This window comes from Maylandia zebra, linkage group LG6 (genome assembly GCF_041146795.1).
Source record: "Maylandia zebra isolate NMK-2024a linkage group LG6, Mzebra_GT3a, whole genome shotgun sequence".
In the NCBI taxonomy this organism is placed as follows: domain Eukaryota; kingdom Metazoa; phylum Chordata; class Actinopteri; order Cichliformes; family Cichlidae; genus Maylandia; species Maylandia zebra.
This window is the reverse complement of record NC_135172.1, coordinates 8,075,595-8,100,060: the sequence shown is the minus strand read 5'-3', so window position 1 is coordinate 8,100,060 and position 24,466 is coordinate 8,075,595. Positions and strand designations below refer to the sequence as shown.

At 40.8% G+C, this 24,466-nt stretch overlaps 1 protein-coding gene across 1 annotated transcript; it reads left to right on the top strand.

Moving 5' to 3' along the window:
- Positions 1-686: 686 nt before the first annotated feature.
- On the top strand, positions 687-24,466 carry col9a1a (collagen, type IX, alpha 1a). The gene is made up of 32 exons (XM_076884615.1): positions 687-893; positions 1,541-1,615; positions 2,072-2,110; positions 2,193-2,255; positions 4,052-4,105; positions 4,264-4,299; positions 4,536-4,559; positions 5,024-5,077; positions 5,254-5,307; positions 5,463-5,495; positions 5,831-5,887; positions 5,962-6,015; positions 6,107-6,160; positions 6,269-6,322; positions 6,899-6,952; positions 7,034-7,087; positions 7,260-7,313; positions 7,711-7,764; positions 7,958-8,011; positions 8,097-8,141; positions 8,260-8,313; positions 8,529-8,582; positions 9,889-9,942; positions 14,912-14,983; positions 16,360-16,395; positions 16,499-16,543; positions 16,796-16,828; positions 17,124-17,270; positions 17,584-17,638; positions 17,822-18,010; positions 18,673-18,750; positions 23,536-24,466. The coding sequence occupies exons 1-32, from the start codon at positions 819-821 to the stop codon at positions 23,739-23,741; spliced, it is 2,064 nt and encodes a 687-aa protein (XP_076740730.1). The 5' UTR covers positions 687-818; the 3' UTR covers positions 23,742-24,466.

Genomic DNA, 24,466 nt, shown 5'->3' with positions numbered 1-24,466 from the left:
TATCAATCTCTGGCTCTCTTCCACAGCATGTCTTTATCCTGTCTTCCTTCTCTCACCCCAACCAGTTGCAGCAGATGGTCCCGCCCCTCCCTGAGCCTGGTTCTTCCAGAGGTTTCTTCCTGTTAAAAGGGAGTTTTCCCTTCCCACTGTTGTGCTTTCTCAAAGGGGGTCATATGATTGTTGAGTTTTTCTCTTTATATATTATTGTAGGGTCTACCTTACAATATAAAGTACTTTGACGTGACTGTTGTTGGCGCTGTATGAATAAAATTGAATTGAAAAATAAATTGAAGTACAATACAAATAAGTGGTGTAGTTGGGCACAAACATGTAAAGGCCCCCACCTCTATCATTTAAAGCTATACCACCATAGTTCATTTAGGGCTTCTGTTAGCAGAGTTGGACCTTAAGTTGATGTTGAAGGCCCCACAGAAGACTAAAAGGTAAACCTTGAGTTTCGAAATCTTTGGTATTAAAAGTGGAATGAAAGCATCTTACTTTACAGAATGCTGTTATGTTTTATGTAGCAATTTACTGATAAGAACCACAGTAATGTAACAGTTGTGTGTGTATTAAACATTCAGCTTAACCTTTACAAGTAAAGGGAAGTACGTCCCACCCTGTGTGTGCAGGGAACCCCTCCTCCTCCTCCGGCCGGCCTCAGCCTCTCAGAAATAATCAGGACTTTCTAACATCCTCCCCTTCCAACAGGCGGTGGGGTTTCAGTCAGGGGGGACGCTGACAGGTGGACTGCCTGAGAGCCCCATCTGATCTGGAAAAAGGGACTTTCAGTGTCTTCCTCGGTCCGTAGGAAGATCATGGCTCCACCACGAATCTGTCGGGAATCCTTCTTGGTGCTTTTACTGCAAATTGTGTTTATTTGCTCCGCTCAGGTGAGAGATAAGCGTAGATTTTTTTTCTCTTCTCTGAACTGCAAACGTTTTTAAAGTCCTAATGTCCTATGCGTTCATGTGGCAGAGCCGATGTGGTATATTTGATAGGTATTTACGACTCAGAAAGGAGCACACTTTACGGTTCCTAACTGTAGTTTTTACTCCGCTGTGTTTCATATACTTGTGTAGCACTTTAAGTAATCTCATTATGAGTTAAATATTCTTCTTTAACTCTGTGCTCTAACTTTAGACATGTAAAAAGCTTTCTGTGGTGGAAACGTAACTACCCTAAAGCAGTTACTGCAAAATGCACGGTACTTTAAGGCTACTGTACTTTAACATGCTGTATTGATGATTAAATGAATGATTTCAGTGTTTTTGATTAGGTTTTTCTAATGTCAGTTCATCCCAGTGATCGCAACTGGCACCAGTGAAGTCCAGAGGGCAGCAGTAATCTGAGCACATGCGGTTACTTAGGTGGAATAATAGGAAACCTGGTTCTGTGACCTAGCCACTCACATCACGCAGACAATGGGACTCTGTGTGAGCTTACCTTCACACTAGCAGCAGCAGCAGCACTGCTTGGTATTTGGAGATGGATTTCAGTTGGAAAAAAAGTAAAAAAATTTTCTGTGTTTGTTTTACAGAGAGGCCCAGTCGGTCCCAGAGGCCCTCCAGGGCCACCCGGGATAGGTGGAGTGCCCGGAGTGGACGGTATTGATGTGAGCCTGCTTTTTGGTTCTTCTTTTGTACTGAATTTTATTCCAGGATTAATCAGCTCAGTGAACAGTGAAACCAAACAGCAGCTGATGTTCTCCGACAATAACAAAGCTCTGTCTGTCTCTCTGTCTAAATCATGGTATAGTTGTATCTATGCAGGGCTCGTTGACCTTTTTCAGAAGAACTGCCCTACAGAAAAAGAGAAAGTTGATCATCTTAATCTAAAGTGTGCCATACATTGTGCACTGAAAGTCTGCCTTTTCATTTGGATGCTGGCCTGCTATGGGCTCAAAAAGTTTAAGACAGTCTTTTAAATCCACATTTAATGAAATCATTTGATGGTATCATGATTGCATTGAGCCATTTATGTATCACCTTATAAATGACAATGAAACATAAAGTTATATGTATGATGAATATTTAGTTTTCATTGTATCATCTCCTTCATGTGTCTTCAGGGCGACAGAGGAGAAGACTCTACAGTGACTGGTGCACCAGTGAGTCAGTTTTTGGTTTCTCTTCTCACATGCAGAAGTCTAAGATTAATAAAATCAGTAATGCTGAATCTTCTGCTTCCAGGGACCTGATGGAGAGAATGGCAAAGATGGGACTCCTGGAGCTCCAGGCATCCCAGGGGCAGATGTAAGTAAGACAACATGTCAACACAGGCACAAACTGGTAAAGTGTTTGTCCAGCAGTCATGTTTTATAGCTTAATCATTCGCGGTGTGGTCTCTATAGTCCAAACCAAAATAAAAGACTTTATTAAGTTCTGAATTCACCAGCTAACCTGATCCAGTAGGTCTTAAATTCTCCAATGTGATAATGTATTAAGTGTCCGTAAGATCTGAGCCACATGACTTAAGACATTCAGATCTGCTGCTGTAGGAGCAGTTTATATTGGCCCCAGCTGAGCAAAAGTGTAGAGGAAAAAGAAAGGTCCCTTGAATAAATCAATCTGTTTATTTATGGTTGAGTCTCAAATAGCGTACTGACAGAAACAGGGGTCTTTTTGTGCACTACTCAAGGAGTTCAGGGAAATCAGCTGCCCAGAGATGGCTGACTGAAGGCTGTACGCTGGGAAAGATGGTGCAGAATGGTCACAGTGTGTTTGCTGTCCTCTATGTGGTGGTGGTACAGAGAACAGACTGAAAGACTCAGAGTTTTATATGTACTGAATTCTTTTTTAGCAAGCCTGCACAACCACTCTGTGATTAATTAAAAACAAAAGTTACACCAATTTCCTTGTCTCAGTGCCATCTTTGACCAACCTGCAACATGGCTTCTGATGGCTGTGATAGCTTTCTGCCTTGGTGCTTATTGGTGGTTCTTGTGCCACTATGATCAGAGCCCTTATGCTATCCCCAAGGAACTTGTATCTTGATTTTATATCCCATGAATGGCTTACACATATATTTAACATTTCTTTTCTCTTTTTGTCAATGTTATTTATCGTCTGCTATCTCAGACTCTCTTCTCGCAGTTCATCTCAGGGTGCCATCCCCCTGATCTTTTCATTATAGCTCTAACTACCGGTAATCCTCTCTTTGCTGCCTTCATGAAGTGTGATGAGTTTTTGACATCAGTGGTATCTGTCTCCTGCTTTGGCCAGCTCATTATTTATTCTGGGCTTCTAAGTGATGCAAACCCTTGTCCAATCCCTACTTGAGCACCCTTTGTTGCATGCAAAGTGACAAGTTGCCAGGACACAAAGGGCATCACAGCATGCTGTGTTGTATGGTCATTGAACTGTCAGAATGCTCAATTTGCAGTTGTACCTTAGGTCCTGTCTTTCATGTGAATGTTACTTTGATACTAAGCTAATCATTACTGCAATCTAAACCCATCACTTCAAAGCACATCATTGGCCTATTTCAGGATAATAATGCATCCTGACATATTGGAGCAATTCTCCAAGAATAGTCTTAGGAACATAAGGGAATTCAATGGGTTGACTGGACTTTAGCCTGAACGAGCAACTATGGGATGTACTGGAAAAACAAATGTGATTCACATAGGCTACAACTTCCAACATCCAGCATTTAAGGGATCTGCTGTTAACGTCTTGGTGCCTGATATCACAGGAGACCTCCAGAGCTTTTGTAAAGTGTATAAGAAAAAGTAAAGTGTATATTATTGGATACAGAAAGTTACAATTTCTCTTTACACAAGTCCACCAAGTCCACCTATAAATTCTCTAACCTCAGTCCTATACTATGAGACACACACACACACACACACACACACACACACACACACACACACACACACACACACACACACACACACACACACACACACACACACACACACACACAGAAATCAAACCAAACAACAATAGGAAAAGAAAAAAATGGTATGGCAGCTAGAGTGCAATATATATTTAAAATATCATTATTGCATGCCAAGATTTGAATGTACTTTGTTTCATGTCCACAGGGACCTGTGGGACCTCCTGGGGATCCAGGCCTCGTGGGCCCAAAAGGCTTAAAAGTAAGTTTATTGTCTAAACATATTTCTCAGTTAGTCATGTTGCTCAGATCTCTAAATCAGTTTTTTCACACTACAGTATAGAGTAGCACCACATATCTGCAAGTATACTGTACTCTGTCCTCATGTGAAATAACATTTCTGTTCTTGCTGGTTTTCAGGGGGAATCTGGAGCACGTGGGCCCCTTGGAGAACCTGTAAGTACAGATATTCAAATATGTATTGCTTTATATATATTACCTTCTTTTCAATGCAAATTTGACCTCTTTCTTCATTTTAGTTATTACCTATTATATCTTGTACAACCTAGTTTTAAAAAGTGCATTGAGACAATTTGACTAAAGCTAATAAAGCCAGCCAGAAGCTTTGCAAATTTGTAATTATTTCTTACTCTCAGTTTGACACATTGTAATTTAGGACTTTTCTCCCACAGGGCGTAGGACCTGATGGACTTGATGTGAGTACACTGCTGATTTCTAAGTCCTTTTCAGGTTTGCATAAGTATGTACATTAAACAAACGAACAAACAAATCAGTGGTTGCCGATTTGTGTTTACCAGCAACTGAGTGGTTACTGGTTACTTTGTAACATATTTACAGGCTGTTCTGTAGTTCCAGGGCTCTTATACGATATTATTCTTTGGGCAGAGTATGGTGAAAAGATCTAACTTCTGCTAAAAACAAATTTGAATGTTCAATGTTTTTTGAAGCAAGGCTTCATTTGATAAATGATAAATATCTGATCATCTTGTTAATGTCATTTCCACAAATGGGAGCGTTTAAATTATTATTGTGGCTAATATTTTGGTGTGTTTTTGTTAGAATTTATCAGTTCTTCTGTTAAAAACTGCTCAGTGTTGCACAGGTGGAAGTAGAGCTCATTTACAGCTCATTTATGCTATTTTGCTGTATTTTTTAACAGGGTATTCCTGGTTCTGATGGGCTACCAGGGGAACTGGGAAAAGTAGGACCCCCAGTGAGTATATAAATCATAAATTGCCTAAATACAATTTCTTAGCTTTTGTAGAATAAAAAGTTTTTATCTTTGAAAGAGCCAATACCTTCAGTACAAACAAAGTCAACAATCATCACAAAACATGTCCTGCTGGTGACTACACAACTGATTAATAAAAACACATCTATCTGCTGCAGGGAGCAAGAGGGAGAAGAGGTCAAGTTGGTCTTCCTGGTCCTCGTGGTCCAAGAGTAAGTATCCCAGTTTCTGTGTACACTGCTAATGAACATCATCAGGGAAAAAAAGATAATAAAGGTTAATGATCTGGTAATTTATTTTAATGAATAGATGAGGTCTGTATTGAAAATAAAAATAAGATGATTTAAGCTCAGACACTTTTTTCTAGGGGCCTCCGGCTGTCTATGAAGGCAAAGACCTGGTAAGTAGATAAACCTGCAACTATTTGTTTGTAAAACCACAATTTTACATTTGGCTTACATACCAGGGAAACATACTAAGAACAGAACATGAATAGACTTAATGATGTGATTAGCAGCAAAATTATCATTCCTTTGTTAATTTCAAAATATTATTATTATTGTTCTTATCGTAACATTTGTAATAAAAGAATTTCCCAAATCTAGAATAAAGTATTATCTTATCTTAAAAGCTGATTATCTTGACTGTGAGATTACAGCGTTGTTTTAGCTGTCAGTGGAGCCCCCTGGTGGGAGGGCGTTTCCATGACCTCAAATAGGCTGTTGTATTTTCCAGTGTCCCAATGCCTGCCCCTTAGGTATTACTGGATATTCTGGCCTCCCAGGCATGAAAGTAAGTTGATCAATTATTAGCATATTTAATTAGCTTTTTGTTGATAACTTCTAACATTTAGTTTCTGTTTATAGGGTCACAAAGGGGTTAAAGGTGAATCAGGTGAGCCGGGAAGACAAGGACACAAGGTAACCTTATGCTAACATCTTAGTTTTCACTACATGAAAAAATTAAGCATTGATATCAAATCCTGACATTTCTGGGACGTTCATTTCTCAGGGAGATGAGGGTGAACAGGGACTGGCTGGTGAAGTTGGATCTCAAGGACTACCAGTAAACTAATTCATCATTCTCTTGTGACCCTAAAAATCTGAATGCATACAGAAATTGCTCCATGCAGTCAAACATATTAACACTCCTCTATCTGCTGAGTAATTCTAGGGCCCAGCTGGATCAAGAGGCCTCCCAGGAATAATGGGCTCTAAAGGTGACAGGGTGAGAGGACGCACACTGCATACAGTTTCATGGATTGTATTTGTAAACGTAAACAGTAAAGTTTGAGCCAAAAGGGCATATATTAAGGGACAGTCCAATGTAAAAAAAAATACCTCTAAGGAAGTTTGTGCAAGTTGCTTATTGTAGTCCATAGCTACAGACGTATTTACAAACTATTATATGAAAAGGGGCAGCACAGTGGTTAGCACTGCTGCCTCAAGAGAAAAGGCCCTGAGTTTCTGTGAGGAGAGTGCATGTTCTCCCCAAAAAATCGTTATTAATAAAGCTCAGTAATGGTGTTGATTTAGCTCAGTGGGATATACAGGCACTCATATGCCATATGGATGGAAAGCAGTAGCCCTGGGTTCACGTCCAACCCCCGGCCCTTTGCTGCAGTCTTTCCCCACTTTCCTGTCTTTCTACACGGTCTCTATCCAATACAGCCTAAAAGACCCAAAACGCAGTAATTTCATGATCTAAGACGTGCACTGGAAAGTGAATCATGTATACTTTTAATAGAAAAAAAATGTATTAACTTAATTTGACTTATGTCCATTTTTCCGTTACTATAAACAGGGACCTCGTGGAAACCCGGGCGACATAGGCCCTCGTGGAATCCAGGGAGCTCCGGTGAGTGGAAGCTTACTATTATCTCTGCACAGTCCTTTGTGTTACTTGGATAAAATCCTGATGAAAACTGACCATTTTTAGGGGGATCCAGGCCAGAGAGGACCCATTGGTGAGAACGGCCCAAAAGGAGTGCTGGTAAGATCACAAATAAAAAAAAAGAAAAGAAATTTAGCATCAGCCAAAGTTTTCTTTTAACTCTCCGTTTCCACTTGAAATACATCACCCAGTATGAACTTAGCATGAAATGAACTTAGGCCTGTCATCATGTGAATTTGTTTGCAGTTAATTGCAGTTTGTTATTTCATAGGGGGACCGAGGTCCACCAGGAATCAGAGGAGTTCCTGGGCCAAAAGGAGACCCTGTGAGCACAGATATGTCTTATACATGCTAGAATCAATCAGTCAATGAATCTTTTCTTCTATGTCTTCTTGCTGACCTGCTTTTCTGTTGTTTTCTACTTCTAAAACCATCCGACCATTGTCTGTTGAATTCATATTGTTATCCTCCTTTCCCACCTGTATTCTATGGACGAGTTTTCCTGTGTCTTTGTCTTGCTAGAATTCAGAATTTAATTGCAATAACGCTCTTATTGTGCTGTTTAGCTATCATGACTGACCGTATTGGGTTTAAATAGCTTTATCTCTACACATATTCCTTCTCTACCAAATATAACATCTTCCTCTTTTTCTTACTGTGGAACTTTGATTTAAATGTGTGAAATAAGCTTTGTAATGAGATCCCTCTTATCTTGCCAACAGGGCCTTCCTGGTCCAGATGGTCGTGAAGGAATTCCTGGACTGCCAGGGTCCAAGGTAACTGTTTTAATTAATATCTAATTAATAATGAACAGAAGTCTAGATTCTCAAAAGACTGCTTTTAGTTTAGCCTTCAGTCTAAGTCTGTAGACATTTCCTTAGGAATTACTTTTAGCAACAATAATACAATAACAATAAAGGTGTTTAGCAGTTCCTCCTCCTTTAGCAGTTCAATTGTTTTTATTTTTAGGGTCTTCCAGGAAAAAATGGGGCTCCAGGTGATGCTGGCCCACAGGGACTTCCTGTAAGTGACGTCTGACAGCCTGATTCCTCATTAACATCTTTTCTTGACTCAGATATTTTCACTTATTACAATTTTCTTCATGTAGGGTTTGCCGGGAGCTTATGGTCAAAAAGGACACGGAGGTGCAAAGGTATGATCAATGCTTCTGTACCAACACCTCGTGAAAAACAAAACTATGTTTGCAAAAAGACAGGAGTTCCACAGTAAGATGAGCCAATGATGTTCTGTTTGTCTCTCTGTGTCACCAGGGTAACGCAGGCGATCCAGGAGTTGTTGGTTTGATGGGGTCTCCAGGGAAACAAGTAAGTGTGAAGCAAGGCGAGATGCATCAGGTTCATTAAATTGTTACGCAAAAGTCTCAATAGACGCATGTAAAAGCACATTAAACTACTGTACCTTACCGGGTTAAAGGTACCAACTAATGGATTAGTCAGATAACTTTTACTATGAGTAGATGACAAAAATTCTTGCCTTTTGGAGCTCTGATGATTATCTTGTCTGATATCTTGTTCACTAGGGTGAACGTGGTGATCAAGGAGAGGTGGGACCCATTGGGCTCAGAGGAGGACCAGTAAGTCTCTGAAATTCATGTACTTGGTTTTCACTTTAACCTCCAAAATAGTTGTTTTCCCTTCGTAAACCAGAAGATCCCCTCCTGTTTGCTTCCAGCCCTTCATGATGCCCCAATATCTACTATTTATCTCACCTAAGTCCTGACTTCCACCTTCCTGTGGGCAAAACACAACAGCCAGAAGCAGTCACCTGTTAGCTTTGCCTACATGGCCTACTTGCAGGGCATGGTGCAAACACGTCTAAAGAAATTGTTTGAGCCTTGTTATTTTATGCTAGAAGCTTTAGTATTATAGCCTCTGTAAATCTGATCAATATGAACAGAGGAAGCAAACTGTTGCAGAGTAAAGGAAACTCCATGATGTAAGTAACTGTTCATCTTCCTCAGTAGGGTAAGATTAAAGAGATAGAAGGCAGCTGATCAAACACACACAAACCCACACATGTGCAATAAGGCTAAGTGCAATATTCTTTTCTGACAAAGTTGTATTTTTACTCAGTTGTATATAGAATTTGTATTCTATTTTTATCCTATTGTATATTTTATTCTACTCTATATAGTATTTTATTTCATTCTATTGTATTCTGTACAGTTGTGCACAGTATATCATTTGTATTGTATTCTAATTTTTGCTATATAACTTTTGCACTGTCCACTTTCTGCTGTGACAAAACTAATTTCCCACATGTGGGACTAATAAAGGTTATCTTATCTTATCTTAACAGTAACTTCAGCAGGATGAGAAATGAGATGAGAGGGAAAACAGTGCACCTATGCTGGTCTCCATTCAGAACATACACAAACAGATGCAAAGTCCGCTGCCTCAAATTTGATTAAACGATATTTATTGAATGAGAAATTGAGAGCAAACAGTCATGTAGAGAAGAAATGCATTTATAGATTTATAATCAGAAGGAGAGTGTACCCGGACATCTGTTAGCCAAAAGCTCAGGCTTCAAATTTGAGTGACAGCATATTCTTAGACACACAACCTTTAGGAGCGCCAGCCAATTACAAAAAAATCAAATATCCCAGTCAAACCCAGAGGATCGACTGGGATATATGATAAATAAGGATGTTAATATACGGTGACTTGTTCAACTATAAAAATAATGAGCTGTAAACGATAAGGATATAAAAGATTCCCTGTAATAGCTACAGGACAGTTGACCTAAAAATATCATCACATACAGTATATCAAACATGACAAGTTACCAAACTGCATTTCTTTTTGTTTATTTCACTTGCGTTTTGACTCACTTCTGTCTGTATTTCCAGATGTGACCATAGCTCTTCTGTGTTTTAGGGTGGACAAGGAGAAAGAGGACCCGATGGGCCCCCGGGATTATCAGGAGCCAGGGTAAGACCTGAGGGAAAGCCGTCTTTTCTCTTGGGGACATTATGTTTTGAAAAAAAATATGGGAGAAAAAGAATTTAACATAGTAACACAAGTAAGATTCTTCTTAAATGTAAGATATTTAAAAATTTTATTTGAGATCTTATTTTCTGCAAAGAGTCCTGTCTGGGAAATGTGCTAAAAATCAATATTGCTTGCTTGCTGAGGTCCTGGTTTTACTGTAACTTCCGTGATCTTTGTTGCATTCATTTACAGTAGTTCCCAGTGCAACAGTCACACTCTAAGTAAAGGCTTTTAGTTTAGTCTGAAATCTGAGATATATGTGACAATAACGGAAAATCATCAGAAATCTTGATGGTACATATAGTTTTTTTGCCTGTAGCGCTAGGTATTCATCTAGATTTTTTGGAGTGAAAACTATTTTATCTCTTAGTGAACATCACTGAACACAAGAAAGCAACTGTCTGACTTCATGAAAACTGAGCTGTAACATTAGCTTCCTGCTAGTGCTCCTTTGGGTTGGTGAATTCAGACAGGAAAAAAAAAAACAGTCCAAAGAGCTCCAACAGATTTGTAGATTTTGGTTTCTATAAAGACATTTTGCTGTAGATTTTTTCAGATGTATGCTGACATATTGTTTTGGTTCTAATATTGATGGAAAACACAAGGGTTGTATAGACTGGAAAGGCTTTAATAATACATGGTAAAAGGACATCAACAGGTATCCATGCTTTTATTATGCTGGAGTTTAACTGTATTGCATAATATACTGACACATCAACACGATTTAAGGATCTGAGCTGAATGTTATGGAACGCCAGGACTGCCATAATGAATTAATTAAATACACCATTAAATAATTAATTAAATGTGGCAATAATTAATTAAAATTGGAATTAATTAATTAAATAAATAGTTATGACACATGTAATTAATTAATTATTGACACATTTAATTAATTATTTATGTATTTCACATTTTAATTAATTATTGACACATTTAATTAATTATTTAATGATATATTTATTTATTTCATTTTGGCAGTCCTGGCGCCTGGCTCTCATCATGAAATAATTTTATCTGTCAGCCTCACCCATCAAACTCAGGGGGCGGGGTTAACGCTGATCGAGTCAAAACCATTGCTTTGGCCTGGTGGCCATTGTTTCTAGCACACAACAACCGGCATGTGGAAGCTAACAGAACTGAGCTTTGAAAAACCCTGTTTGTGTGTCACCAAATACCGTTTTAATATTTTTTTTAGCCGAGAATGTAGTGGTTTAATCTTCATGTGTCTGGTCGGTTTGTCAAGATACAGCCTCTTTGCAAAAGTGTTTCGATGATTTCAGAGATGTCTGCCCAGTCTCACGGCAAAGCGTGGGATAGATCCGCTCGCCTCGCAAGCAATCCCACCGACAAAGCGCAGGCCCCGGTACACAGCTGTAGTAACCCCCGCTGACTTCTTTTACTGAGGTTATATTTATCGGTGTTTTATTTCCTGATGTTCTTATGTGTCCTACGTGTTTCAGTCGCCAATTCTGAATTATAACTAACATTAAAAACATGTTTAAGGAGGAGAGAGAGCAAATAAATCTGTTTAACATCTGATCTTTGGGTTTTTGTTCAGTAATCAGCGTGACCTGTGTATAAACACATAAAAGAGATAACGTTGGTGTTTCTGTCATGTAGTAACTGCTGGCTTTAACTGTACAAAGGTTGTTCGACACTATGAAACACATACAGACTTCATGATGTTCGGCTAATATTTTTATTGTGAATATTAATCATGCTGACCTCGCTCTGTACACCACGCAGCGAGGTCAGCATGTCCACGATATCCACGATATCCTCAGCTCCATGAGTTAACACAAAGTTTCCCACCTGACTATCTAACTTCCAACTATTCCAGAGACGTGAAAATATACAGCATAAAGAAAAGTGTAAGAGACTCAGCAGCAGATTAGAATAACAGTTATAGATTTAATAAATCACCAAATGAATCCAAGAAACGAGCAAACCTGTTCCGACAATTTGAGTTTGTATTCCCTCAGCTGCAGACTGTTTAAATGTTTGAAAAGGAAGATTAGATATAAAAAACGTCAAACATAGACTCAGTCTGCCTTCACATTTGATATGAGGCCAGCACGTATAGTGGCCTCAGCTATTACTGAAATACACGTGCTATATCATAAACTATGATATAAATAGGGAGGTCCTATTAATATGTTTAGTTTTAAAGGACACCTTCCTGCCTTTAGTCTCATTCATGAGCAGTATTAGTTTTCTTCTAACATCCAGAAGTCTGCACGATGTGTTTCATAGTTTGTAACAAGCCTTTGACAGGTAAACATAACATGACCGAAAAAGCAAAAAAAAAAAAAAAAAAAAAAAAGAGAGAGAGAGAGAGTGTTGAGATAAGAAGAGAAAATGCTCTCAATTATGGAGACAGGCAAATGGTTCATTTATGTTTGATGTGTGTTTATTCCTCCCTAAATATCGTCGGTGAAGTTCGCCATGCACGTCAGATTTTCCTGCGCATTTTTATACCTCTGCCAACAGAGAGAGAAAAAAAATCACATTCTAACAGACAGCTGGTGCTTAGAATACAGTTGAATAACTATTAAAAAACAGATGATATTTAGATGATAGTTCAGTCTAACACATGTGCCAGTGAACCATTAAACGTCTGTGAAACTATGCAGTTATGAAACGTAACTTTAACCTCAGCCAAACCGATTTGCTCAGTTGTAAATAAAACAGCGAAGTAAACGTGACCCGACAGACAGAACCTGAGTGAATGAAGTCCAGCGTTTAACCACTGAGAGCTAAAACTCAGCTGAGGTTTGAAAGCTGTGTGCCGGTGATTGGACATCAGCCGCTGATGAAGCTGTTCGCCTATAAAGTGCTCTGTAAGGAAACAAGCTCCAGCAGCTCTGCGCTCGGGGAAAACACTATATTTACTTATCTTGTGCAGAAAAATGCGCTGACATTGCTTTATATCGAGCACCGGCTGCCCAGTTAAACTGTGACTATCACCAGGTAACGTAGGCGTGTTTCTTGAATTAGCAGCAGGTGTTAAACAGCTGACAGATGAGGAGGAGGATGCATGCAGGTAAACTGAGGGTCTGTTGAGCTGATCGCTGGTTTCGTGAGAAAAATGTCAGCTCGTTCTTTATGTTACAGAAGCACAGAGACACAAGACCAGGCGGAAAGAGACAATCGTTCGGTGAAAATGAGAATCTGTGAATGCAACATGTGGAACACGGAGAGTGGAATATGTAAACAAACCGGTTAACGTAACCCCCTCGGTGCACTCTGCATGCTAATTGTTAGCAGAGCTAGTGAAATCTCTGAAAACATCTGAGCACTTTTGCAAACATATTCTATGTTGACAACCTGACCAGACATACGGCGCGACATTCGCGGCTAAAACACTGTTAAAAGTGTAGCTGGTGACAGAAAAACGGGGTATTTTAAAACTACACCACCACCATTGCTGCCTGTGATTTGATCTGCATTCTGGGATACCTGGCTGCCCCAAGTCTACACAAGCAATCGATTATCTAGGATCGACCTGTTTTGACTTACTTTGCACGGCAACCAATCAAATGTTAGAGAAGCTGCATGGGCAGCGTTAACCCCGCCTCCTGAGTTTGATGGGTGAGGCTGACAGATAAAATTATTTCATGATGAGAGCCAGGCGCCAGGACTGCCAAAATGAAATAAATAAATATATCATTAAATAATTAATTAAATGTGTCAATAATTAATTAAAATGTGAAATACATAAATAATTAATTAAATGTGTCAATAATTAATTAATTACATGTGTCATAACTATTTAATTAATTAATTCCAATTTTAATTAATTATTGCCACATTTAATTAATTATTTAATGGTGTATTTAATTAATTCATTATGGCAGTCCTGGTGTTCCATAGAATGTCTACAGAAGAATTTATTTATGTTAATTAATTAGTGGGAAAATAAAAGAAAACTCTGATTTAGATCATGAAAGGGTAGAAAAGTTGTATTTAATTGTTTCTTTTTACAGTCATATAAATGCACAGTTCCTGAGATCTCCTGCTGGCAGACAGACAGATCAACAAATCTGGGTTAAAAGCAATGCTTTTTGTTAGAACCGAGTCCGCCTGAGTGAAAAACAACAGGATTATGATAGTGCTGTTGTGGGAAAAGAAACAGGAGACGCTGTACAGAGAGGAAATGTTCAGATAACGATAACTTCAAACAAGCAAAAAAAAATTAAAAAGTAGAACGCAATAATTTCCAAGGTCTGATGGGCCTTGAGAAAAGTACACGCTGGTCTTTTTTGCTTGTCACTGGGAGAGCAAAAATCAGTAAGAAATGAGCGCCTCGAAACTGAAAGCCAAGCAGACACAGTGTTCATAAATACAATCCATCCTGAAAGTATTATTCGACACGAGAATAATCTGGTAAAGAAAAACCTTGTATCTGCTCAGATATTCATTGCAGGAAAGCAGAGTCATGTTTTTGTGCTTTTAATAAAGAGCTGAACGTCTTTATGAACGCCTGTCCCTGCAGTTAAGTCTCTAATCCACTGGTGAGTGGGCATGAATGGTCTCTTGTGTTACAGACTTTTATTTTTTCTGCAGCTCAGGGGGGATTCAGGACAGGAAAATAACCCGAGAAACCCTGAAAGAAATCTCTGTTCCCCAGGAATGCCCACATCCCCACATGTTATCCCTTGAAACCCTAACACATCCAAGGGAGGGTGGATGCTTGGGGTGCTGGTGGGTCCAGCCTGTGGTTCAGAATGATGTAAAGCTGGAAATGTTTTTTTCCCTTGTAGATATGGTTAGATTAAGTTGGGGGTGGTATGGTACCTGCTCTAGGCTTCACACAGTGTGTTCTGTGTTGTGATTTTGAATGTGTGTATTATATGTTAAGAGGAGGTTATGTCTCTGTGTGGCTATTTTTAAAAAAAAAAAATAGGGGAGCAAAGGAAATCCAGGCCTACCCGGACTCCCTGGCCCTGCTGGTTTCCGTGGTCAGAAAGGAGACAGGGTAAGAGACACAAAATGAAACAAGATAAAAACAGATCTGATTTAAACCGAAGTCATGTGAATGCAACAGTCCAAAATAAGTAGTCACATGTACCGTGGCTCACAGCACTACCTCACTCTACTTATTAAGTTGCACACTAATGTTATTTTTGTTGAACAATATGGGAATTGAATTTGTGTGGGGATATGGTTGAGATCTGCTGATATCAAAAGAAGCAAACAGATATAAATGATCCTCTTTAAAGGTGGGTGCAAACCCAACAAGACATTTTCACTCTGCTCAGTTCGTGTTCAGACCTGCAGAGCAGAGAGAAAGTCAGATCAGCTGATCACTTGCGGGGGTGGGGTGGAGGGTGTGCGGAGAATATACGAAGTTAAAACATAGCAAATGTTTACAGTGTGTATTAACCCCCCGAAACCTTGGCTGATTGTGACCCACACCCATTTTCACACCTTGGCTCGTGTGATTAGGTAGGGGATCAATAGGGGGTCCATGACCCTCTTGGGGGACACTCCCATAGGGCTTAAAATCTGGGACTCTCCACCAATTGCTCTTAGAACTGAAGAAGCTTCTCCGATGTGAGGTGAAACGTCTCCACAGAAACCTAAAGAAGTCCAGACACGTTTCTTTCCAAGCTCCTTAGACTATGATGACCTGGATCACTGAGAACCTTCCCAGACAAATCCTTAATTCTATTGTTTGCAGGCTTTCTGGTGTAACTGGAACTAAGTAGGTGAATTGGATGAAGTTTTGTATAAAATTTTATAGCAGGAACAATTGTGTGTTTTTACCCCTGAGTTGAAAAAAGGCTGATGGAGTGTTGTTGTGACTCTGCAGATGACCAGTATCAGGCCCCAGTCAGGAAATACTGCACATACAACTGATAGATGGCTTCAGATTAGCTTTCCAAATACATTTGTCAGAATGGGTTACTGCTGTGTGTGATCACCACACTAAAATGACAATTCTATTAACTCATTCACTGCCATTGACGTCTATAGCCGTCAATTGCAGTGAATGAGTCAATGGGTTTAACTCATTCACTGCCAATGGCTGGCAGTGAATGAGTTAAAAATTCATCGAAAATTGTAAAAATAATAAATAACTGATACAGACAAAAAGTCCAGACGCTTTTCTTTCCAAGCTCCTTAGACTAATAAATAATTGATCCAATATCCCACACTGTCCTAATGCAGGTCCATTTAAAGTCATATCTTTTTTTGACTCAGGCAGCTTCAATCAGATAAATGAAGTCTGGATCAGATCTAGATTAGCAAATTGGATTATTGTGGGTATTGGTGCACTAAATTTATTTATTTCCAGTTAATACTATCAAACTCCCAAAAATAATTATCTTGCTTTTTTGTTTTTCTCAGGGTGCAGTCGGTCTTGATGGTCCAAAGGGAGACCAGGTATTTTTATTTATTTATTAAACTGTAATATCATTATCATTATTATTAGACAAATCACAGAGTGGGATTTGAGCTAAAAATCTGCACATTTTAATATTTTTAGGGACTTCCAGGAGCTGAGGGAACAGCAGGAGAGAGAGGAGATGTGGTGAGTTATCAACTACTGAAAGTACCAAGAAGTGGGAAAACAGACATGCTCGCAGTGATGCCATTAAGAAGGATGTAGTTGTTAACAGTGTCAAGAATCACTTGAGTTTGCAAAATCTGTTGTGGGAAATACTCCTTTGTGACAAAGTGACACAGCTTTGCAGAATAATAAAATATGATACGTATCTGGTAGAAATATCTTCGGATGTTTCTGCATGCATGTAGTTATTTACGCCTGCTTTCTTTTTTTCAGGGTGAACCAGGAGAATCTGGAGAGAAAGGATCGGTATGTTCATCTAACCAAGTGTATCCTATCCTTAAATATTGGAGATTTTTTTTCCCATAACTTAGTTCAAAAAGGTAAACTTTCATATATGCTAGCTTCCTTACGCATAAAGTGAAATATTCGCTGACGATTATGGTTTATATGTTCTTAAAAATGAGAACCCACCTAATTTTTTAGATTGATCAAAATGTATTATTGTATTATTCTGTCCAGTGTTTTCCATCTTACTCCACAGATTCCCACTTCTCTTCCCTTTTTTCTGTTGAAGTCATCTGTTTGGTGCTATTTTTTGTAGTCAGGCCCACCAGGAGAGACGGGAAATAAAGGACCCGAGGGCAGCCGAGGACTGCCAGGTAAAGAGGGCAAGTTGGGCCAACCAGGACCCCGTGGCATGCAGGGGGACATGGGGGTGCCTGGCCTGCCGGGAATACAGGGACCAGCGGTGAGAAATTTTTATCTCTGTACTGTTCTGTTACAACTCTCTGTTGAATCATGGTCGATTATTGAACAGCATGTTCGCTCAAGTGAAATACAATGCTTGTTATTTTGAATTTTCAATAAATGGATTGTTGGAGAAAGGGAATATGATACATCCAGTGTTTATTATTAGTATTCAATTAAAAAATACTTGTTCAGTATTTTTGCAGAATGTTTAATGAGACTATAAATATCCAATCTTCTCAAGAAACACCTTGAGAACACCAGAATTTCCTCAGTAACCATCACTCATCACTATCAACGATCTGTTTGTTCAGGGAAAATCACCAACAGATACACACATCAAACAAGTCTGCATGAGGGTAATGCAAGGTAAGCGTTCTATCGGCTGGTTACCACTAGGTGTAGTTACTGAAGACAGTGTGCTTTACAGTCATTTGGATAAAAGAGCTTTTCAAACCAATCTGTGGCAAACACAAAATGTTTGTTATTTTACATCTATATATCCACCGATTAACACAGAAAATTAAAAAATAAAATTCTCCTGGGCCACAGATCAGTTTGCCCAGCTAGCAGCTAGCTTGACCAGGCCTGAGTCAGGTATTGGTGGGATGCCCGGTCCTCCAGGCCCACCTGGACCTCCAGGCCCCACAGGAGAGAATGGTTTCCCAGGTCACACCGGATCAAGAGGTCTGCCTGGTCTGAAAGGGCCACCTGGACTGATGGGAATCAAAGGACCTAAGGGTGAGCTTTATCTTGGCAGTTGAAGATTGTTGGAGTAGCGCAACCCCTAATGTGCAAGTCCAGTGAGCACAAAGACCGCAAAACTGTCTGACTTAAGTTGGTGATAAGTCACTGCTAACAAGCATATAATAGCACATTTCTTATTCTCTGCCTTTTTTTGGTGCATCACTGAGTTTCTTGGTGCATTACTGCCATCTGTAGATCAGTTCAAAAATAATGGGAAACCACTGGCAGAGGTGTGCATTTCAGGTGCATATATATGAAAACAGGCAAGGTTAAACCAAACATGGAATCACATGCAAACTCAAAATTAAAAATAAATCTTTCATGCTTAACTCTAGTATTGAGATACACAGCTATGATGTATTTGTAATTTAGACAGAGGAAATCTGGAGCTTATCAGGAGGATTACTATTACTGAATCAGAAAAATAAAAGCAAATGACTCATGTGTAAGCTGCAAGCCTGTGGGATTATCGAAATTAACTGACAGTCATTTATATTCATGTTGTTTTGACCCGTAGCTCCTCAGGGACAAATCATCTGAATGAGGGACCAGATGTGGTGTGAAGCCTGAGTTTGAACCTCATGCTAAACACAGCTAAATATAGTAACTTTAATTATGTGTTTCCCATTGGTGATAATTACTTTCCCTCCCCACAGGTGACCAGGGTGATAAAGGGGACAGGGGACCCATAACGAGAGGACCCAAAGGAGAACCAGGTGCACCTGGTTTACCAGGTAATTGACAAGATAGCTGTACATAGAATAAATGAACTAAATGTCTCAGTCAAGCATCAGGTAGTGAAGATTATGTAATATTGTCCAAAAGAAAAATGCCGTTTGGATGAACAATAATGCTGGACAAAAAAACCCCAGATCTGAGCTCAATTACACAAAGCCTTTTATATTAATTAACAGCAAAAATATCCCTTTCTGTCCTCCCGAGTGCATAAAGTCTTATAGGTTAATAATATTATAATTTTCAAATCAAATCAAATCAAATCACTTTTATTGTCACATCACATGTGCAGGTACATTGGTACAGCACATGTGAGTGAAATTCTTGTGTGCGAGCTTCACAAGCAACAGAGTTGTGCAAAATACAATAATGTAAACAAGCAAAATACAAGAATGGCTACATCTGAAACTAATAAATATATGTACAATATATAATAGTATATGCATTTCTGGATGTGTATACTAAATATTTTTCTACGTGTGTGTGTGTGTGTGTGTGTGTGTGTGTGTGTGTGTGTGTGTACACATATTTTACAAATTAAATAGAGTAAACAATAAATAAAATATATAAAATAAATAAAATAAAATATACAGAGTGAGACGTGCAAAACAGTGGCATTACTGTACAGTATGGAGTGCATAATGTTAAAGTTCCAGTAGTGAAGCTGAGGTGTCTATGAAGTGTTCACCAGTCTGATGGCCTGATGGAAAAAGCTGTCTCTCAGTCTGCTGGTACAGGACCGGATGCTGCAGAACCTCCTTCCTGATGGAAGTAGTCTGAACAGTTTATGGCTGGGGTGACTGGAGTCCTTGATGATCCTCCCCGCTTTCCTCAGGCAGCGCTTCCTGTAGATGTCTTGGAGGGAGGGAAGCTTACCTCCAATTATCCGTTCAGAGCACCGCACTACTCGCTGGAGAGCTTTGCAGTTGTAGGCGGTGCTGTTGCCATACCAGGTGGTGATGCATCCAGTGAGGATGCTCTCAATGGCACAGTGATAGAAGGTCCTGAGGATGCGCGGGCTCATGCCGAATCTTTTCAGTCTCCTGAGAAAGAAGAGGCGCTGCTGCGCCTTCTTCACTGTTTTGTTTGTGTGTACTGACCACAAACAAAACACACAAAACTGACCACGTAAGATCCTCAGCCAGGTGTACGCCAAGGAACCGGAAGCTGCTCACTCTCTCCACAGCAGCGCCGTTGATGGTGATGGGGGTGTGTACTTCTCTGCACCTCCGGAAGTCCACTATCAACTCCTTTGTCTTTGCGACGTTGAGGGTGAGATGGTTGTCTTGACACCAGTGGGTCAGGGCGCTGACCTCCTCCCTGTAAGCCGTCTCATCACCATTGGTGATAAGACCCACCACTTTAGTGTCGTCCGCAAACTTCACAATGATGTTGGAGTTGTTAGTGGCTGTGCAGTCGTAGGTGTAGAGTGAGTATAGGAGAGGGCTCAGTACACACCCCTGTGGAGCACCAGTGTTCAGTGTGACGGGGGATGAGGTGATGCTGCCCAGTCTGACCACTTGGCGTCTGTCAGACAGGAAGCTAAGGATCCAGCTGCAGAGGGAGCTGCTCAGTCCTAGATCCTGCAGTTTCCTGTCCAGCTTCGAGGGAACGATGGTATTGAATGCTGAGCTGTAATCTACAAACAGCATTCTCACATACGTGTCTCTCTTCTCCAGGTGTGACAGGGCAGTATGTAGTGTCAGGGCTATGGCATCATCAGTGGACCTGTTGTGGTGGTATGCGAACTGTAGAGGGTCCAGTGAGTCGGGTAGTGCAGAGCAGATGAAGTCCCTGACCAGCTTCTCGAAGCATTTGCTTACGATGGGGGTCAGGGCTACAGGTCGCCAGTCGTTCAGTGAGGAGATGGTGGAGGATTTGGGTACAGGGACGATGGTGGCCATTTTGAAGCAGGCTGGGACTACAGACAGAGAAAGGGAAAGGTTGAAGATGTACGTGAACACTCCAGCCAGCTGAGCCGCGCATGACTTGAGGACGCGGCTGGGAATCCCGTCCGGACCAGTAGCTTTGCGTGCGTTCACCTTCCTGAAGCACCTCCGCACATCCTCCTCAGACACAGCGTGCGCACTGACGTCATCCGCGGTGCGCACACTGTCCGGTCTCATGGTGTTCGCTGTGTCGAATCTAGCGTAGAATACGTTTAGATCCTCACACAGAGAGGCCGTGGTCTGCGGTGTGCTGGTTTTCCCTCTAAAGTCTGTGATCGTGTTTAGTCCCTGCCACATACTCCGAGGGTTGTCAAACTGTTGCTCCACCCTGTCCCGTGAATGCTGCATTTAACACCGTGAATGCTGCATTCAGTCATTGTAAAAAATGTTTTTTAATTAGAGGCATGGAAAGCTCTGCAATTCAAAGAAAGGGTGCACATTAAATAAAAAACAGTATCACTTTGACAGTTAAATAGTTTATATTTAGGAGAATAAGTACACTTCTCAAAACAACTGTTCAAAGGAAGACTTTGAAAACACATCAGATCTTAATGGGGAAAAAATCCATCCATCCATCCATCCATCTTCATCCGCTTTATCCGAGGCCGGGTCGCGGGGGCAGCAGCCTAAGCTGAGAGGCCCAGACCTCCCTCTCCCCAGCCACCTCCTCCAGCTATCCCAGGCCAGCCGAGAGATATAATTTCTCCAGCGTGTCCTGGGTCTGCCCCGGGGCCTCCTGGAACACCTCACCCAGGAGGCGCCCAGGAGGCATCCTTGTCAGATGCCCGAACCACCTCAGTTGGCTCCTTTCGATGTGGAGCAGCAGCGGCTCTACTCTGAGCCCCTCCCAGATGGCCGAACTTCTCACCCTATCTCTAAGGGAGAGGCCAGCCACCCTTCGGAGGAAGCTCATTTCTGCCGCTTGTATCCGCGATCTCGTTCTTTCGGTCACTACCCACAGCTCGTGGCCATAGGTGAGGGTAGGGACGTAGATCGACCGGTAAATTGAGAGCTTTGCTTTTACACTCAGCTCCCTCTTCACCACGACGGACCGGTGCAGCATCCGCATTACTGCAGCTGCAGCCCCAATCCGTCTTTCGATCTCCGGTTCCCTTCTCCCATCACTCGCGAACAAGACCCTGAGATACTTGAACTCCTCCACTTGGGGCAGGAACTCATCCCCGACCCAGAGTGGGCACGCCACCCTTTTCCGGCTGAGAACCATGGCCTCAGATTTGGAGGTGCTGATCCTCATTCCCGCTGCTTCACACTCAGCTGCGAACCGTTCCAGTCCAAGCTGGAGTTCCCCACCCGATGAAGCCAACAGAACCACATCATCCGCAAAAAGCAGAGATGAGATTCTGAGGCCACCAAAATGAAAGCCCTCTGCCACTTGGCTGCGCCTAGAAATCCTGTCCATAAAAATTATGAACAGAACCAGTGACAAAGGGCAGCCCTGGCGGAGCCCATCACCCACCGGGAACGAGTCCAACATTCTATATATAACATTGTGGTGTCAGATGGATCGAAACATGGCGTCCCAAAGATGTTCTATTGGCTTTAGGTCAGGTGAGCATGTAGTCAATCAATGGCATCAATTTGTTCATTCTCCAGAAATTTCCTGCAGAGTTTTGTCAGATGAGGTTGGGCATTGTCATACATCAGGAGGAACTCAGGACCCACTGCACCAGCATAGGGTCCGACAGTTGGTCCAAGGGTGCTGTTGCCTAGCCTCTATAGGGTGTGTGTGCCTTTTCAGACCAAACCATGCTGAATGATGTTACAGGGAGAATAATGTTTTCCACACCTTCTCCAGATCCTTTCCTCTCTCTCACGTGTGCTCAGCGTGAACCTACTCTTATCTGTGAAAAACACAGGACATCAGCAGATCTGCCAAATCTGGTAGTGTATGCCAAATGCCAACTGGGCTCTATTAGCAGTAGTGACAGTGCCCCTAGTTGTATGCAAAACAAGTGAAGAAAAAAAATGCCAGTGTCCTGCACCTTCAAAACCATTCCTGTTTTGGTGGTTGTTTCATTGTTGCCCCTCTAGTTCCCCTGTTGTTAATTTCACAAACACAAAAGCAGCTGAAGCTTATTGACAGACAACCCCCTCTGCTGCTAAACTGACCAGATCAATATCCCACAAGTTTAACTGACTTGATTGCTATAGTGATTAAAAATTGTTCATTTCATTTTTGTAGTCGTGTACTTTACTCTGCAAATAATGATGTTAATTATTACAGAACTGCTTTAACACATCATGTTTAGAACTTTCTAGATACCCAGGGCCTAGTAACTTGTTGATATTCATCTGATACATGAGTTTTAATGCCAGCAGTGCCAAACATGACACATTTTAAGTGTAATGAGAAGCTGCAAAAATTCACAGCACTTGACTACTACTGGGTTAGATACTTGGCCTAAGGTTTTCCACATAGTTGACAAAGGCAGATATTCTATGCAAACTGAACATGGGAAACTTTTGAATATATTTATATTTCCTCATATTTTGTGTTTTTCTTTGCACTGCTCTTGTGCAATCATTACATTTGACATACTAACTGAAGGTTTATGGATAATCTTCCTGGACTGTATTGCAAAAATTTGTAAATTAGTGCTTAGTAAACACAACTAAACTAAATCAGTGTATCACCCACAATCTTGTAAAATAGAGTGAATTTATTGACAACCAGTCATAGAAAGAAGGTGGGCATAGCAATATCACAGTGCAGTGTAAAAAGTCAGGTCCAGGGGCTGCATCAATGTAGTCTATAGGATGATTACAGAAAAACGTGGATGTTTAACTTCTGATCCTCTGTCATTCTGTTTGCAGGCAATCCTGGTCGACCAGCTTATGGCAGAGACGGTCGTGACGGAGAGAGGGGACCTCGTGGGGTTGCTGGTACAGCTGGTGTTCCTGGACCTCCTGGTCCTCCTGGTTTGAACAGTTACTGTGAGCCGTCGCAGTGCATCCTTCCCATGGTGGCATCACCGGTTTCGGCAAAGGACTCCAGCATGAAAGGTCCCACTGAGATGTGAGGAGGGACCACAGCTGCATTAGGCGGAAAACTGACAGAGTGGAGGAGAAACTAGAACTCTGTAGAAAATGTGTCCATTTGAGTTTTGAAGCTTGGTGTGTGTGTGTGTGTGAGTGTGTTGTTGTGTTTTTAAATGTAGTCAGCTGATTTGGAACTAGATTTATTTTTAAGCCATCTTTGAGGTTATAAAGTCATATTATGGTGGACACTGAAAAACACCCATCAGCTTTTGAAACTCCTTTATATGACAAAAAAAATAATTTTACCTCAACTTTGCCATCTCTGTACTGTAAAAGTAAAAGGAGGGTTTATTTTTGAGAAATTAAAAGCTCCCTCCACAAACCTTCTAGCCCCTTCTCGATTCAAACAACACGGCAATATTTTCTGTGTGTTTATGTAAATGTGTCAATATGCAAATTATACTGATGAAAAACATACATTAGTTTGTGAGTATCTTTGTTGGTTGTCCACTTAAATCCCCACTTGTGCTTTTTGCTCTTAATGTAGGAGAATGTTTGATAATTTCTGTCTCTGTGTGGTTTTGATTAGAGGTTGGCCATGTTTGAAAACCTCTCTGGCAGTTTTATATGACTTCTTATTTATTATATCAAAGTTTGACGTGACATCTTCAAGTTGTACAAAGGAGGGAAATAAAAACATTTTGATAACCCCTGGCATGTTTTGTATGAACAAGGAAAATAAAAATGAAGTGCACTTAAAACAAAA

What these genes read in the sequence shown, in the direction of transcription:
- col9a1a (XM_076884615.1), top strand. Translation starts at nt 819, where the DNA reads ATGGCTCCACCACGAATCTGTCGGGAATCCTTCTTGGTGCTTTTACTG. An exon ending in TGGGCTCTAAAGGTGACAGG is followed by an intron (nt 6,323 to 6,898) that starts GTGAGAGGACGC and finishes TACTATAAACAG; the next exon opens with GGACCTCGTGGAAACCCGGG. An exon ending in TGGGGTCTCCAGGGAAACAA is followed by an intron (nt 8,314 to 8,528) that starts GTAAGTGTGAAG and finishes CTTGTTCACTAG; the next exon opens with GGTGAACGTGGTGATCAAGG.